The following is an 18,943-nucleotide window of genomic DNA, read 5'->3' as shown; positions in this document are numbered from 1 at the left end:
AAGCAACAAAAACATCAGTGAGTACTGTTAGGTGCATTATTAACGAAGCTAAAGGCTCTGGCTTGCTCGCCGTGTTTCGGACTCCGGGTAAGAAAAGATCAGGGAAGAAGAAAGTTACCGGAATGGATAGTTTCGTTCAATCTGTAATAAAAAGATGTAATCATAATAACTACATAACAAGCAGCGAAACTCCATACCGTAGAAAGGCTTCGAAAAATTTAAAGAAGATATAAATTTTAATGGCTCGGAATTAAGCTTACGACGGATTATGAAAGAGCTAGGCTTCAGATGGAAAAAAAGAACAGAAAATAATCGGAAGCTGGTAAATGAAAAAAGTAACATTCGATTACTACGAATCGAATATCTTCAAAAAATAATTAATTATAGACAAAAAAGAAGACCGAATCGACCGAGTTGTAAACTACGCCGATGAGCCCTATGTCGACTCATCACGATGATAGCGACTCGGGTGATGAAAACAGTGATGATGATGATGGTCAAGATTATGATAACGAAAAAAAAATTACAAATACCAGCTTCGCTTCAACTGAACCAAGACCTGGCAACAGCTCTAGTTTTGACTTAATAGAAGGAATATCTATTTTACCCCAAGATTAAATTATTACAATTATTAACCTATATGTTTTGTTGATGTTCTAATAAATTTATAAATAAATACATATGTTGATTTTAATAATTTAATAGCATTATGACGCAGAGTAAGTAATGTTTTTGCACGTGAGTGTACCATGCGCAAACTTACCCCCACTACGTCGACAAATGCTCAAGAAGTTTGCCGGTTATTATACCTACTATTTTGCTATTCCATTGCTATTTGCTACAATTAATAAATTCCTCTAAATACCTAGTAATAGCAACATTCCGTCCGACTCGGGATTTGATACCGTACCTACTTCCTACATTGTTGTAGTCTACAAGTGAAGGCAAATAATTGGAATTGGAATATGTTTGTGCAATTGAATCCATGAGTCGTTTTGGTGATTACGGATACATGACTCCAATGAATCAGTGGTTTCTAAAATTAAGATTTTTGTGTTACTGTAGTAGTTATTATTATTTTGTGTAATTTTAGTACATTACTCCGGTGATAATTTTGTGTAAGAGCAATTAATTGTATGGTGTATTGCTAAATCGATATTGAACTAACTCGTATTTCTGCGTGATGATATTAGCCGAAACAGTACTTTTCTCTCTGTGTTTAATTGACACTGGTGCTGTATTATTTCTATTAATTTATTACATAATAACGTTGTCTGATTTAGAGTGTGATTACCTAAATGCCCAAGAATGCTGTGATAAACTGAATTACTGGTTGGTGCCAAAGTATATTGCTCACACTTTCATTACCTTCTTATTGGTGACACATGGGCAACTTGTATTGTTTTTCCTCAATTTACCCTTGTTTATATGGCTAACATATGAATATTTTACGATACCTCAAGGTAATCTTGGAAAGTATGACCCAGCAGAGATTCTGAACCGTGGACAGCTTCGGAAACATCTAAGGGATCTAATGATCTATATAGGATATTATTTAGTATCTTTCTTTATTTACCTTTATTGCTTCATACTGGCACTTCTAAAAGGTAATCCCATAGCAGGTTCTGATGATCAGATTGTGACTGAAATGTAAAAATGGCAGAAAATCCAAAAACTTCAACATTTGAAGAGGAGGCAGACAATGATGACAGCAGCCTCTCCTCATCAGATGATTTGAAATGTGTAAAGTTATCTTTACCTAAAAATATAGCTGCATATGTCGATAAAAGAGAGTTGCAAAGAGATGTTAATCCTATAACATGCGACAACGACTTGGTAGAGAAAGTTATGAACAATTATGTTATAGTTAAACGAATATTAAGAGTTTTGTCGTGGCAGGAAAAAATGATATGCAAGCATGTATGTTCATTGTGGCATTCTGCTGTATTAGCACTACTGAGAGAGCAACAGGGGCCTGCTGATTGCGTCATAGCACTACAACATGCATCATCAAAAAGTATCATGAAGTTCAAGCAATCTGGAATTTTATACAATGAGCCGTTAGCAGTTTTAACCTTTGCAAATGAAATGGGCTTTAATATGTCACACAAATGTAGGTCAATTTCACCATATCCATGCAGCCCACCATGCTCTTATGAACACACTAGTATGTATTATCATAATTCAGGTATAACTATCTTTAATACTAAGATATACTGATTTGTTGTTAATATTTCAGTGGTGGATGTATTGCAAAACAATGTGAGTGCACCCAAAAACTGTATGTTGGCTGTGAGGAGTAACTGTATCTCATTCATGTCACTTCCGTCATCACCAACTTATGAGTTTAAGATTACACAGAAAATGTTCTTGCGTCCAAATCCATTCATTAGTTGTCTTTATATACCTATGATGCCAGATGTTGAATTTAAAGTCATTAGTATCAGAAATGTGGAAGAAATGCAAAAGAAATTCTATGATGTTATTGATGAACTGGAAAAAAAATATATATTTAAAACTGTTTTGGCCTACGTCACTGAGGCTTTCCTGTTCCATTCAGTGGAAGAAGTTGTCTTCTTGAATTATTTGAAAAAAGTGTATGTATAAAGGTTGTTATTATTTTGCTTGTGTTTAGATGATACTGTCTAATTGGTTGATAATTTTATTTACAGACAGCCTGATATCCCATATGCACTTGGTGGTTGTATTGTCGAAGATGTAATATATGATACAAAAAGCATAGCTGACATTGTGAAGAGTAATAATGAGAACGTTGAATTTGTAAGTGGAAGCTTAGTAAATGTTGGATTATTTCTTGTTCCCAAAGATTCAAACAGAAGTAATTTTGATTCGTTTTCACTTATTTTGAACTCCTCTGAATGGGCTAAAGCAAGGATACAAAAATCTATAAATGAGGTATGTATTCAATGTCTAAATATAGTAAAAGAAGGAAGAGCTGTACAAATGTTCATTGTGTAATGATGATTTAATAAATTTACAGTTTGCAAATATGGTACCACAATTTGAGCATAGCATTGCACTAAAATTGTCGTGTGTTGGTCGTGATCAAAAGCATGAAATTGAACTCAAATATTTCCGAGCCGCATTTCCTCATACACGGATAATTGGTTGTTATGGCAATGGAGAATTGGGCCTAAATCATCCTGAGAGATCAAATACTGATACTGGTGCCAAGCGATACCGATATGATCCAGGAGAACAATTTGGAATCATGTACTCTTACTCTACAGTTTTTGTGTACATTGGATGGGGAAAACTACTATCAACATCGGACACTTAAAAGAAAAATTTGAAAACACATAATATTCACATATTTTTGCTTAATTTTCAGGATAGATTAAATTTTTGTGGCATAGATAATAAAAACCATGCCTAATTAAAATCATTTAAATTAGTCTGCATACTAAGGACTACTTCTGATTGTGTTTTGCATAGTGTTTAAAATTTAGCATTTAAAAATGTTCAAGTGTTGAAAAAAATAAGAATAATCAGGAATTTAAAAAAATGTTTCTGTTTTTGCTTCCAAATAATGATGGATTCAATTAGTGGTGATATTCTATCAATGGAAAATTATGGCTGAACAAATTAACAGACAAAAAAATAATTATGAAATACATACTTACGTCGCTTAGTTTATGGGTATACACAAATGATAATAATTATGATGTTATGACTATGTCAGAACCGTAAAATTTCAATAATTTGTTGAAAGAAAATTCAATATTAGTTGGTTCTGTCATAATTTTTAATAATAGGTAATTTCTAGTACAGTTAACTTATCCATAAAAAAGTGACTATACATATTATATTTTATCAGTGTCTGTGTGGAATTATTTAAACACCTATGTGTTATACTATTTTATATAATAGTAACTATAATATATACAAAATCTCAATTTGATTAAATGAATGATGATGTTATTATATGATAATTTTAAGATGTATTGGAAACGAAAATGTTTTACCATAATTTAATAAACATCTAAGTGTAGAATGAATTATTTTAAATAACTGGAAAAACATATATGTACATGTGTAGGTCCCACCAATCTCCCTATTTTTGTCTTGAAGCAGTAATGCGTTTTGTTTTTTAAGCTAAGACAGCCGTTGTACTGTACAATTGGGACTTTAAACTCGTGTCTCAAGATGAGTGGCGGCGTTTTCGTTGTTGATATCTATAGGACTCTGACAGCTTAACACCAGAAGGGCTGTGAGCTCGTCCACCCAGCTAATAGGTTATCCAGATAACGTGGCCCACGTGGTCTCATTATATTACGTACGTATAAAACGTACTCGCAGTCCACCTTTTAAGTGGAGTTACCGCGTACATCACATCACAACGTGAATACAATCACTCTCCTTAAGACCTTAAATCGATTTCTCAATTGAATTTTACAATCGCTACCCACAGCCCCACCCTTAAAACTGAACGCTTTTTTTTATTATTGCCCTTGTAGACAGACGAGCATACGGCCCACCTGATGGTGAGTGGTTACCGTTGCTCATGGATGTCAGCAATGCCAGGGGCAGAGCCAAGCCACTGCCTGCCGTATAACGGTTAACTGCTTTGAGGGAGAAATAGGTAGGATTGCACTACATACTCTTAAAAACGCCCTACTAAAAGATAATAAATCTGAAATCATGATTTACTCTGAATAATTGCTTTAGATTATCCCATAATCTCTTTTCTGGCATAGACACTTATCACCACCAAACAATCGTCACTAGAGCCACTGCCTTCACTCAGTGGATTCGAAAAGAGTTTTGCTACGTATCTCCCATCTCTGGATTGAACTTAGTTTTTCGGGAGCGCAAAATACGTAAATTATCTTATTCTTCAAACATAGTCTCTATATCTATACAATGTCGGGTATGTCGAATGGCTTGGCAGTAATCCTCATTTTCTATAATGACTCTAACAACTCTCTTCAAATAACAACGCCCCTAGCGGCAAAAGTTAACTCAAATCTGTATGCAGTTGGAAAAACGCCCCTAGCGTCAAACGCTCCAACTCGTTACAAATTTGAGTTAACTTTTACGCTATCGAGGTCGTTAAAAAACTCGCACCAAGTTCAATAAAAGTTAGTGTTTGTCAACTGCAGGCTTTGACGGCAAGACAGTTCAAATAAAAGCTGTTTAAATGTCAAAAATCAGCTTGTCAACGTGCTGAAACGTAGTTTAATGGTCGCTCGCTGGCTGGTTTTTTACCGCAATAGTAGGACAGGTCAAATTCCGATCAAAGTTGACCTTGTATATAACACTTATATTCAATATATTATAACACTTCATGGTAGAGCCGCAGGTAGACGAAGGCTCATCGTGTGGTATATGCATTTGTAAACTTGTGATCGGGTGAACTGTGAACAAGTCTGTCTGTACCATAATATAACGAATCATTTTTAAAACAGTTACTGTTTCAATATCAATAGGAACGAAATTATGGCTTATTTATTTATGACAGGCCATTTTAATTAGTGTATAAAAGAAGTATATTTTATTCTTACCTAAGCTGATGGTCTTAAGAGACCATTTCAGCGTAACCTTAACTAGTAGGTGAGCTCATGGGGCTCAAACCTGTTGTCGTTGCTAACTCTGACCCTAGTAAGAGCAGTGCTTCCAGAATCTACCACCCGATCGGAAACGCGACCCACTGAGAAGATCCGGCGAGAAACTCAGTTGACTGTGTCTGTGGGTTAATTTACTCACCGAGCCCTTCGTTGCAAGCGAGGGGTTCGACGAGGGCGATGACCGGAAAAGAAGTATCGAGTACCCTTCCTGAGTATTCAGATTTGACAGGAACTGGAGGCCCAATGGACCTTTTATAGGTCGCCTGTTATGAAAGGTCCAATGGGCTTCCAGTTAGTTCCTGTTAGTTCCTGGTAGTTAGTTAGGGCGCCTGTTAGTTCCGTACGAGTAGGTACTGCAATTCTACAAATTTCTTCCTCAAAGCAGTTTTGCATTCAATTTTCACGGTGGGGCTGTCGGGTAGCGATTATACAATTCATTTAAGCCTTAAGGTGAGTTTTTGCAATCACTTTGTGCTGTCTATGGTTATTTCACTTAAGATAAGGTGGACAGTGAATGCGTAACACATATATTTATATTAATAAAAAATTGTATATTTGAATTTTAAACCGTGAATTTTACTAAATCTTAAACAAATATATTGTTCATTTCCATTAAGCTATACTATTTATTTTATTATCTTCAACTCGACCAAACTAAGTGAAAGCGAGGTTGATTTTGTTTCGATCATTTCACTTCAAGCAGCATTGATATAACTACTCTGTTTCGATCTAACTCTTACGATAGTTTTTAAGAACGTGATATGCCAATGGTAGATTTTTTGTATTGCTTAGATGGGTGGACGAGCTCACAGCCCACCTGGTGTTAAGTGGTTACTGGAGCCCATAGACATCTACAACGTAAATGCGCCACACACCTTGAGATGTAGTTCTAAGGTCTCAGTATAGTCACAACGGCTACCCCACCCTTCAAACCGAAACGCATTACTGCTTCACGGCAGAAATAGGCGGGGTGGTGGTACCTACCCTTGCGGACGAATTTTTATTACACGCTGTTATTCCTTCACCGTGGAAGTCAATCGTGAACATTTGTCAAGTAGGTACGTATTTAATTAGAAAAATTGGTACACGCTGACGCATCTCTAGATACGAATGCAACGGACGTCTTGTCCTTTAGGTCACGACGACTTCTAGATAAATATGTATGTGCATAATCTCGCTGTAAATAATCTAGTATATGATTGAATCGAAATTAACGAGCGACTAACCAGCGGGACCTAAAGACAAATTAAAATATTTGAAAAATAACTTTACCCTTCGATCAATAATAGGCTTTACCTATTTTAATTATGTCTCTGTTTTAATGTATTTAGTAAATACCACTGACTCAATACCACATTATTCAACTGACTTGGTAGAGTAATTAACGCCCCCGATTAGTGGGTTCGGTTGCCACCTCAGATAAACATTCGTGTGAAGCACGGGTTTGCTTGCTCTGTGTCTCAATGGTTTATATCTATATATTGAAACTTACATAAGGTAGGTAGGATGTATTCCGTGCTATAACTTAGTTTGGGACCAGATGACCATTTGTGAGTTTTATCCCAGATTATCTACTATAGTACGTGCATGTTTACAATTTTCACGTGTAGTTAGACCGAAAAAACTAGAGAACAAAGACATGATCACTGTACTCAATATAAGAAACTGGTACGGACAACGGCTTACATGAACAATAACCGTCTGACTTACAGATCGGCTTTGAAGAAGTTCATTTGTTTTTATCTGTTGCTTAATGGAGTATAGCGTGAGTACAACGAAGCCGGTAGACACGCAATCATAGTCCAAACGGATTAAATCCAACGCATTTGACATTGATCATAAACATGACCTAAAAGCCAGATACTATTCGTCTTAGTATTTGTTACGTTTTAAGAGAAACTGGATAGGTTTGTGCGGTAAGCATTTGTTTAAATAAATTAAGTTTAAATTGTTTTTCGATAAGTGACCTTATAGGTACGATAGATCGTGTCTAATTTGTTTTATATATTTAATATGAGTACATATAATCAAAATTATTTAAAGTTAAGTATGTACCTATACAAAGTTACTAAAGCTTAGGTACTAATTTAATAGTACCATGTGCATATATATAATTTGTATGGAGTGTTTTATATGTGTATGCGATTTATAAACAATAATATCGTAATATAATATCAATAATAACAAATATTAAAGAATGTAAATTAGATAATTAAAAAATTGAAAGAGATTTATTCGTTTAGTCACTGGATTTATTATAGTTGTCATGTCAAACAAGAAATGTCCATAGCTTAATATGGAAGATACAATCAATAATATATACATTTAAATTCTTTTTTGACCTACACAGCCGTCAAAGGGTTAAAAAAAATACACATTTTATGATTTAAGCATCTTACCCATTGGGCCACGGATGCTCAATGGCCTCATGTCTAAAGATAAACGTACATGGTACATTGTCTTTAGCTTCCAGAATGTACTCTGATTTGCCGTGCTCTTTCTTGACATTACTGTTGTCCACAAGCAACTGTGAGACGCACAGTTGCTTGTGGACAGTGTGAGCTCCAGTATTGGCGGGACCGTATGCTCGTCGTCGTACATTCGAAGGCATTAGTTTTTAATCCAAATATTTAAAAAAAAGATTTAGATCCCATAAGCGGTTTATATGAATCTGTATCTGCACAATACTAACGAAGCCAAGTTCACATTGCGATTCAAAATTTAAAGATAAATAAATAAAAAAAACCGCTGAAATAGCAAACTGTATTAACAATTCATTTATTTATTTTTTTAATCCTGTAGACACTGGTCCAGATATGAGAGCGAAGTTATAAAATTATTGTATTGTCAACGGTCCTTGATGCATGTTGGAATTTTCAAATTAACCGCACGTTGAATCCGTTGAGAATGACTTTCAAAAAATCCTTTACATACATAATACAAACATATCTCATAACTAAATCCGTTGTAAAAATAGAACTTGTCGTAAAATTCAAATTGAGTTTTTGAAGGGATTTGAATTCGAGAATAAAGTGATGCTCAGAAAAGCGGGGTGTGCTTCGCTGGTAAGTGGTAAGTGGTAGTTACAGACAGTGCTCAGCCACAAGGCCGCGAGATCGCACGTTCCTCACAGCTATCTGCCGCCAACACTCGGCTAGAAAGTCACGCGTGCTTTGATATCGTCCGTGAATCTCTTGCGTGTGTTTTAATTCATAACATAAACTATATCAGCAAAAATAATTCGTTTTTTGCTGTCGATGTGACTGCAAATTGTGTTCGGTATGTACGTCAATTAGTTCGACATTGGGAAAGTTTTAATAAATACTATATTTTGGTATAAATCTGTTTGATGTAATTTGTCATTTACCTTACTTTTCTATTTTAATTTAAAACAGAATATGTTTTATATATAAAACGTACATAATATTTCACTTCCCTAAATTGTAATCAGTGCAAAACAATGTTATATTACAGTTTAATTTATAAACTTATAATTATGTATTGAGTAAAATTAATTAAAATAAAACTCGTTGTGCATATATAAAGTAGTTGAATATTATAACGTTGCATTTTAGTAAGTACATCATTAATCTGTATAATAGGCCCTCATAAATTAAGTTGGGCTTTCATAACACACGTTAATCATTCGACCACCATCGAACGTGCTACACAGAATGAATAAATAAATTTATAAGAACCCTAAAAGCCCCGAACGCACAGTCTTTGAATTATTGTAATTTTTATATCGGTACGGAGGCCTCATTGTTTTCTAATGTATAGAGAAAGCTAAATATCACATAACGAAGAGGCTGTGTGAATGTGAATGATTATGCGAATAAAAACAAAAACGTAGCATTTGTACATGACATTGATATTAAACTCGGCTCTAATGCTAATGTAGCGGGAAGAACGGCGTCTGTCAGAGCATTGTAACGCGTTCACTTTCTCCGCAGTCCCAAAACATTAATCTCTTGCTCATCGCTTCATGATTACGTTACACCTACGTATTGTGCTTCCTCAGCGTATTATTTCAACCTTTCTACATAATATTAATTTATTATAACAATTAGTTTAACACTTCCATTTCCTGAAAAATCGCTACTTCATTTTGAAACAAAACGCAAAATTTCCCTTCAAACAGGTTACCAGTTGTGTTGCGATAGAAGACCCGAATTCACTGAACCGTGTAAAGAAACAAACGTGAAGTGAAGTGGACATAGTATTTTAAAAAAAAAACAATACAATCGCGTTATATAATATTTGGTGGATGCGCCAGAGCACTTGGGATTGAGTGAAAGTTTTTTTACCTTTGCGTGGGAGAGTCCGAGGAAGACAAAGCTGAAAGGAACAATGGATCACCTGTTCCGGCAACGTCGGATTAGTGTGCCGAAGCGGTGAGTATCAATTAACATAAATAATGTCATACGGAATATCAAGTTTTCTTTCCTGAGAAATACTCAACATTTCACAAAGAAGTTCTAGGAAAATAGTGTGGACCACTGGAGTATTTATTAGAAGGAATATTTTGTGTAAGGGCATCTCGACGAAGTTATAAAACATGCTATTTTTTTAGGCAAATAATAATTTATGCTTATATAATGCAATCATTGAAAATGTTTACATAGTGTAATTGCCAAGTATGTAACTCATTTAAATTCAGATCTTATCATTGGACAGATGTTGTTTTAATGGCATCGATTTACGCATACAATTGAAGATTTCCTTAGACAGGTGAATGACACGAGCCGAACACATAAACGACTGCGTTGTCGAACGTTTTTGTCGTGAATATATCGAGCATTGTTGCACTAACTCGCTATTGGAGCATTGACTTTACTTAAAACCTTTAACAATGGCCACGCTATAGAAAAGTGTCATTAAACTACTTATAAAAAACAAGTGAATAGGTTTCGATGCCTAAATGTTAAAAACGTACATACTTTGATATGGTACAGCTTAATACTTTTATTGCTTAGATGGATTAACGAGTTCACGGTCCACTTGATTTAAAGCGGTTACTGGAATCCATACGCACAATGTAAATACCGGCACTCGGCCGAGACGTGAGGTCGATTTCTCAAAAGTATTGTACAACTGCAATCGCGTTCTTCAAGCCGGAACACACGAATGCTCCGCGGTAGAAATAGGCATGATTGATCCGGTGATTCGCTTAATCGCTGTTACTAAAACCCACGGGAAGAAATTAAGTGGTGATACTTTAGACACCACGACACCATAAATCTATAAATAAAAAAAACGAAGTTGTATTTTTAAAACTTACGGCATCATTAACGACGACTATTAGTCTCTCTCAAACACAAAACATCCTGTTTAGCTTCCTGTGTTTATTTAATTATCATAATCATTCTTTTGATTTATGAACGTTCTTGAAAACGGGAATATGTTTTCTGTATTTTACATTTCCATGATCTGTATTTTTGTGGTTTAGTTATCAAAATTACAAAGCGAAATGGGGATTCAGCCATCGCTTTTAGTTAAAATTTTCATTATTTTATTTTCATACAATCAAATTGTATTCGTTTCTGTTCGTGGTCGTTTTCTGATATAATATCGGTGATTCTTTCCCTCCGTAAGGAGGTTTTCTTTAGGGAATTATTCCATCAGAAGAGCCCATATTTCTTCTGGCTCGTCATCGAAGCTTGGAATACAGCTAACTGTCAGACCAGATCTCACGAATGCTTCGCGGTCAATAATTAATACGTAGATTTGACTTGTTAGGGAATAGCTAGGGGCGATTTTTTTTATTGCTTAGATGGGTGGACGCACAGCGCACCTGGTGCTAAGTTTGAGTTGCGTTCAAAAAAGGTTTTGTCTGACTTTTTTTAACAAATTAAGACTTATTGTTAGGCGAAACTCATTTCTGTTAATAGCATTAACACTTTTGGAGGAAACGACATCGAAGATTTTCCACTTAGCGGATGACTGTTCGGAAGACCGACGGTCCCAATGTAGTTTTTTATGATTGAAAGATTACTGGGGGCCCGTGGGCCTTTTCCAGTTTCACCAGGACAGGTGTCTTTTTACTAGTGGTAGGTACCTTTTGTGAGTCCGCACGGGTAGGTCCCACTACCCTGCTTATTTTTGCCGTGAAGCAGTAATGCGTTTCGGTTTGAAGGGTGGGGCAGCCGTTGTAACTATACTGAGACCCTAGAACTCATATCTCTAAGTGGGTGGCGGCATTTACATTGTAGATGTCTATGGGTTCTGGTAATCACTTGACACCAGGTGGGCTGTGAGTTCGTCCACCATTCTATGCAATAAATAAAAAGGTGTAGTGGTGTGGCTCAGCCAGGAGGTCCGAATATTGTTCGGAGCCTGTATATATACAAGCTTATCTCGAAAAAGTTGCTCGATACAGGCAATTGCTAACTATGTATATTCTATTGTATGATAACTACCGCTATACAATAATACATAACTGAAAATCACATTCAAAAATTTTCAGCCACTAAAGAGTTTAAAGTTTTAAAAAAACAGATTTATTTTTTATTACGATTGTACTGATTCTCGAAGGTACAAGAATTAAAAAATTACGAGAAATATTTATATAGTGATATTTTGTTCCTGAGAAAATATTTTAATGATTACTCTTGCTATCAACATTTCGTTCCGCTTCTATACATTTTTGCTTTTCTCGTTTGATATTCCCACAACCAGGATTTTACATTTTCCCATAATCATAAAATTCTTTATTCGTAACGGAACACTAATTTAGAGTTATTTTAATTATAATTTACTAGGGAAAGTGGATCGAGTTTTTTTTTATTTTAGTTTTATTCAAATGTAAGACATTAAAAATCTAGATTAGGCATTAAATGACAAATCGTAGCATAAAAAATGTAAAACTTTCCAATTTCTTTATTTTCTAGAATTATATTAATATTTTCTGGTTTTAGAAAAATTCAAAATTTAAAATTTTGAGTTTATTATTGAATTCATATTGAATCAAGACGTTAGTGAAAAATCTGAAGAGTATACTTCTGTATTTATTAGGGCTTTGCACCACTCTGCGATCAAAACGCCAAGAACATCCTTGGTTATTGGTACAACCTCTCTGTCCGTACGTCACAGCCATTATTCTCGCTGAGAGTTGATATACTATATATTTTTCTGGTTTTTATTGCTGATGTACTGCCAAACTCGCTACTTACTACTGTTAACACGTTGACTGCCATGTAAGTTACTGGTGCCCTACGCGGCGCTCTGAAGTAATTATGTCGATTTCTCTCTTTAATTTTCTTACTAATACGCCGCAATAGCTAATAGATTCTGGGAGAGATGAATCCGAAAATACTGAGAATTAATCTATTTCTAAGAGATATTAAAGACTAAAACATACAAAGAAAACAAAAGAAAGCAAAGTTAAGCAATCGAGACGCTTAGTAACAGAAATCGACATAATTACTTCAGTGCGCCACGTAGGGCACCGGTGAACTACATGGCAGTCAAAAGGGTTAAGTTGTTACCGAGGATCACACACACGTGATTATCGTCACCGACCGTGTGACATAATGTCAAAGTCGACTTCTATTGTCGTACCCTTGAAACCGGAACGCGTGGCTGTTTTGTGGCTAAAGGAAATTGCACAATACGACATAAAACGTAGTTAATTTTAGTGACATACTAGCTGACCCGGCAGACTTCGTAGTGCCTCAATCGATAAATAAAAGACCTAAACTTTTGTATAAAATAAACCTAAAACAAACTAAAGGAATCCGTCCGACGGGGGACACGTCAAAGGGAAAACAAAATTGTTATTTTTATTTAATTTCAAGCATTTTCATATTTATCTACCTTTTAAACCTTCTCTGGACTTCCACAAATAATTCAAGACCAAAATTAGCCAAATCAGTCCAGCCGTTGTCGAGTTTTAGCGAGACTAACGAACAGCAATTCATTTTTATATATATAGAAGATGTTTGATTTATGAACTCCTTCCTTTGACAGTCTTTCAATGTACACGAAATACAATGCACAAGAAATAGGCCACAGTAGAGATAAGCGGCTTTCTTCGTACATGTGGGTCTTAAAAAATATTGGATTTAAATGTAAACTACACACAGATTTTCTTTTAAGCTCGACTTTACTATTATTTAAGTTTTCGATGGGGCATATTATATTTTATAAATATATATTTTTTTAAACAAAATATATCATAATCATTGTTTTAAGGAACTCACATCCTACAATTACTGCTGTTGAGAAATGTTTCTTGACGAGAAACCGCGTTCATGCTCTAGTTGACTGTTGAAGATCCGCCAGTTCATCGCGGTCTTCGCTTTGTCTCGTGATTCGAAACAACTAAATTATTGTGTGTCTAATGTGTGTCTAATTATTTAACGAAATCGCTACGACATTGCAAAACCCGAGTAATTACATAGAAAGATGAACTTAAATAAAACATAATTTTTGCTAAACAATTTATATGGTGGCGTAGGATATTGACGACTTATTAACCTTTTGACGTTCAATTACTCTAGTCTATGGTTTCTATGTGCGTCGTGACAAGACCAAAATACATACGGACCCCAAATATCGTTAGCAAAGATATTCTAACTGGAAATCAAACCTAGATTAGGGTATCGTAGTCGGAATCCGAATGGGACGATCGTTAGTGAAATTGCAAAACAGCGTAAAAATGATGCAATCAGTTAAAGAAATATTCTCCCGACGCTGGCTATAGATATTGAATTAGAGCTTTCGCCGAACGTCAGTGACGTCATGTTACGCTCAAATTTCGGAGCTAAATTACATAGTGTTGTAATATGGTACAATCACTGACGGTGACACTGTTTTGTACACATGTAATAAATAAGCATTGCCTATAATGTCTTTATGTAACTTCCTGTTTGTTTAACTCGGTTATATTTATTTTAAGATATTGAATTTTAATGAATTTAATGCCTGCTTAGAATGAAATATATATAGAAGCTCATAGCGTTTAGGTTTATTTATTATAATATACTTACCAAAAATAAAAATACACTTGAGTTTTATTTATATAACAATGGCTTTACCTAATTAACTAAGAAGCAACTGAATCTGAGTTCATTAAATATGTTTAAAGAATTCATTCGTTTTCGTGAGGCGATTTTTTTCTTCCAAAGTCAATAAAAGCATTTGCAAACTCTTATTAAGATTCTCAGAAGGCTATTGTAGTGAAGGCGCCAAGCGATTGCGAAGACAAGGTCTCGGTCATTGTTCGCAATTATCAGACAGTTATCGACATCCACGCTTCACTTCCTACCCTCGTTGGCTGCATTAAACTGCCAAGTAATTGTTATGGTACCCACAATATTGGATCATTAAAACTTGCTCAAGTACATATCGTCTCATCGTCAATTATATGAAGATGAGCTTTTTCGTATAGATTATATAATCTATACTAGCGACCCGCCCTCGCTTCGCTTCGGAAACATTAAAACACACATGAAACCAAAAAAATAAAATAATTTTTTTTTTAAAAAAGTAGCCTATGTTCATCAGGGACAATGTCGGCTTCTAATGGAAAAAGAATTTTTCAAATCGGTCCAGTAGTTTCGGAGCCTATTCGAAACAAACAAACAAACAAATCTTTCCTCTTTATAATATTAGTATAGATATAGATAATATAAGATTGAGAGATATAAAATAATATAAGAATAATAAGTTATACACTATAATAAATAGGGAAAAGTATTTCCTGCTTATTTTTTGTGGTTGTGTTTCTTATTTTTCTTTCCATATGTTTCCTTTTCGTGAACATTCAAAACTTGGTAGAGAAGGATTTATCGCAACTAGGCTTGCGGCCATGTTGTATCCTACTACAATAGATAGTATTGAATGTTGTAGTGCTGATCATGTATTGTATGTTATTGTATGATATTTTACACTATAGTCTTTTGCTACTCTGTTCTTTCCTCAATCAAATTCTGATCCGGAAAGTTTGCATGTTTTACTCTCCGATTTTTACGGGATAGGCTTGGTGAATCTAATTATCTCTCGCCTAATCGTAGGTATTTTGAGAAAACAAAATTTGTAAATATAAGTTTATTTAGTTTAAAGTCGGCGTTGTTCAGAAAAACGCTTATTTATTTTTCTCGTCAAATGCGTTTCGATAAAGAGATTGCATTGTATTGTGTTATGCGCTGTGACAAGGATAATTCCTTTGTGTACAGTCCAACAGTGCGAAACTTCTGTTACAACGTTGTACAATCCGTTGTTATGTCCATTGCTATATTCACAAACCGATTTGACGTGAGCTTCAACAAAAGAACGACTTCAACGTACGTACATTCAATTTAACATGGAAAATCTTCGATCTTGTTTGTAATGTAAATTTGAATTCTAAACGATATAATGGACGCTTTTGTTAAGGAACATACGTGTGCTGGGTCCGAAAATTGAGTAACAGTTAGATAATTTCGTTCTCGAGGTCAGTACATGAACAGTTTTTGTTGGATCCGAAGATACCGTTCGATATTCGATTCTTGCACTCACACTCGAAGTTTACGCGTAATTGTCCAGATTTTGGTACAAGAGTCGGCCAACGGGTCACCGGGCGTGTCGCCAGCCTGATCTAAATAATCAAACATTTCCGCACTGCAAAGGCTTGGTTCATAATAATCTTGAAAAGTTTATTGGAGCCCATAATATAGAGATCTAAATCTCAATTGTGTATAACGGATATAATATTCTTTAAATCAGAAAGCATGACTGCTTCATTGCAAAAATAGTCAAGATCATTTTTACTCATCATTTTTACTGGTGGTAGGACCTCTTGTGAGTCCGCACGGGTAGGTACCACCGCCTTGCCTATTTCTGCCGTGATACAGTAATGCGTTTCGGTTTGAAGGGTGGGGTAGCCGTTGTAACTATACTTGAGACTTTAGAACTTATATCTCAAGCTGAGTGGCGCATTTACGTTGTAAATGTCTATGGGCTGCAGTAACGACTTAACACTAGGTGGGCTGTGAGCTCGTCCATCCATCTAGGCAATAAAAATAAAAAAAAGATCACGGTGTTACTAATCGCATGGGCTTACAATATTCCTTGTTCGACAAAACTTTAACATTACAAAGGGCAGGAGATTCTGTTATATTCTAAACCAGTCATGAAACAGTCGTGCACGTGCTTTATGTACTCGACTTTCTATCTTAGTTTCTCGTGTCATCTGTGCTAATGAGACGTTTATGCAAATGAAACGTTCGGAAGTCTAGTAGTTTTGAGATGTAATCTGTCTAATATAAAAAAAAAAATAGTTTAAAAAAACTAACAAAATACGCTTTTATAGAAAATCCAATTAAAAAATAGCTAAATAAATTTTAATAAAGTAAAAAAGGCATGGCGTGCATGGTATAAGTAATTATAAATATTTTATGAAGAGATATGAGTAGAAGAGTTATTTTGATAATATCCTGAAAATCACCCCACGCTTTTTTCCAATAATAATTTTTTTTTCACCATTTTTGGAGTTTACTCCTTTAGAATCGATTTACATATATAGGCCCGGGGTATGAAAATTATGGGGACCAAAATCGTACTAGCATGTCACACGAAATGCGTTATGCGCATGTCACACGAAATGCGCGCCGGGCTGCTGCGCCGGCAGTCCGCCACAAAGCCTCGTACTGATCGCGCGTTTCTCTCATTATTGTATTTTCATATATTTGTTAGTCGTTTGTTTTGTGTCTCGTTAATTTGTTAATAATCTGTAGTGTATCGTGTTGTCGTAATATAGAACTATTTCTCGTATTGTTGGAGTTTACTCCTTTAGAATCGATTTACATATATAGGCCCGGGGTATGAAAATTATGGGGACCAAAATCGTACTAGCATGTCACACGAAATGCGTTATGCGCATGTCACACGAAATGCGCGCCGGGCTGCTGCGCCGGCAGTCCGCCACAAAGCCTCGTACTGATCGCGCGTTTCTCTCATTATTGTATTTTCATATATTTGTTAGTCGTTTGTTTTGTGTCTCGTTAATTTGTTAATAATCTGTAGTGTATCGTGTTGTCGTAATATAGAACTATTTCTCGTATTGTTTCGTTTAATTTTTTATATCCAGTAAACTCCAGTCGTGCGTCGGAGCGGACACACACACTTTTTTTTCGTTTAATTTTTTATATCCAGTAAACTCCAGTCGTGCGTCGGAGCGGACACACACACTTTTTTTGGAGTTTACTCCTTTAGAATCGATTTACATATATAGGCCCGGGGTATGAAAATTATGGGGACCAAAATCGTACTAGCATGTCACACGAAATGCGTTATGCGCCTAGCATGTCACACGAAATGCTTTATGCGCCTGATTGGCTCCTGATTGCGTGATGCGTGCGCGCGCCAATCAGGAGCCAACGCGCGGCCGCGTTATCGCAGGTGACGCCGGGCTGCTGCGCCGGCAGTCCGCCACAAAGCCTCGTACTGATCGCGCGTTTCTCTCATTATTGTATTTTCATATATTTGTTAGTCGTTTGTTTTGTGTCTCGTTAATTTGTTAATAATCTGTTGTGTATCGTGTTGTCGTAATATAGAACTATTTCTCGTATTGTTTCGTTTAATTTTTTATATCCAGTAAACTCCAGTCGTGCGTCGGAGCGGACACACACACTTTTTTTTAATTCAAGTTTATTAAAATTTGTTTTCTATTTTTGGAGTTTACTCCTTTAGAATCGATTTACATATATAGGCCCGGGGTATGAAAATTATGGGGACCAAAATCGTACTAGCATGTCACACGAAATGCGTTATGCGCATGTCACACGAAATGCGCGCCGGGCTGCTGCGCCGGCAGTCCGCCACAAAGCCTCGTACTGATCGCGCGTTTCTCTCATTATTGTATTTTCATATATTTGTTAGTCGTTTGTTTTGTGTCTCGTTAATTTGTTAATAATCTGTAGTGTATCGTGTTGTCGTAATATAGAACTATTTCTCGTATTGTTTCGTTTAATTTTTTATATCCAGTAAAGTCCAGTCGTGCGTCGGAGCGGACACACACACTTTTTTTAGTTGGATTTTCTATAAAAGCGTATTTTGTTAGTTTTTTTAAACTATTATTTATTTTTAATTTTTTAGTTGTATTTAATTTTATTCAATTTTTTTTAATATTGAACTGTCATCGGTCCTTAATAAGTATACCAAATTTCGAGTTAATCTGACGTTTTGAAGGTGGTGAAAATCATGTTTTTTTTTTATAGCCCTTGTAGGCAGACGAGCATACGGCCCACCTGTTGGTGAGTGGTTACCGTCGCCCATGGACTTCAGCAATGCCAGGGGCAGAGCCAAGCCGCTGCCTAAAGCAGCAATGCCATGTTCAAAGATTCCGTTACAAACATACATACATACGTCTGAAG

At 35.6% G+C, this 18,943-nt stretch overlaps 3 protein-coding genes across 3 annotated transcripts in view; all 3 read left to right on the top strand.

Moving 5' to 3' along the window:
- Positions 1 to 1,091: 1,091 nt before the first annotated feature.
- On the top strand, positions 1,092 to 1,654 carry cnir (cornichon-like protein). The gene has a single exon (XM_028185222.2). It carries the CDS (start codon positions 1,184 to 1,186, stop codon positions 1,652 to 1,654), a length of 471 nt encoding a protein of 156 aa, XP_028041023.2. The 5' UTR covers positions 1,092 to 1,183.
- Positions 1,092 to 4,015, top strand: LOC114251044 (uncharacterized). The gene is made up of 4 exons (XM_028185220.2): positions 1,092 to 2,167; positions 2,240 to 2,597; positions 2,673 to 2,916; positions 3,002 to 4,015. The coding sequence occupies exons 1-4, from the start codon at positions 1,657 to 1,659 to the stop codon at positions 3,299 to 3,301; spliced, it is 1,413 nt and encodes a 470-aa protein (XP_028041021.2). The 5' UTR covers positions 1,092 to 1,656; the 3' UTR covers positions 3,302 to 4,015.
- Positions 4,016 to 8,673: 4,658 nt separating this feature from the next.
- Positions 8,674 to 18,943, top strand: part of pip (heparan sulfate 2-O-sulfotransferase pipe) — an 85,074-nt gene continuing 74,804 nt past the window's right edge. Inside the window, exons 1-2 of the mRNA XM_089731475.1 lie at positions 8,674 to 8,867; positions 9,730 to 9,982. Of these exons, the coding sequence (XP_089587601.1) occupies positions 9,939 to 9,982 (44 nt within the window). The 5' untranslated portion in view covers positions 8,674 to 8,867; positions 9,730 to 9,938. The remainder of the gene's footprint in view (positions 8,868 to 9,729; positions 9,983 to 18,943) is intronic.

Source organism: Bombyx mandarina, chromosome 11 (genome assembly GCF_030267445.1).
Source record: "Bombyx mandarina strain Sakado chromosome 11, ASM3026744v2".
Lineage (NCBI taxonomy): Eukaryota > Metazoa > Arthropoda > Insecta > Lepidoptera > Bombycidae > Bombyx > Bombyx mandarina.
Note: the sequence above shows the minus strand (reverse complement) of the source record. Positions and strands in the feature narration are given on the sequence as shown.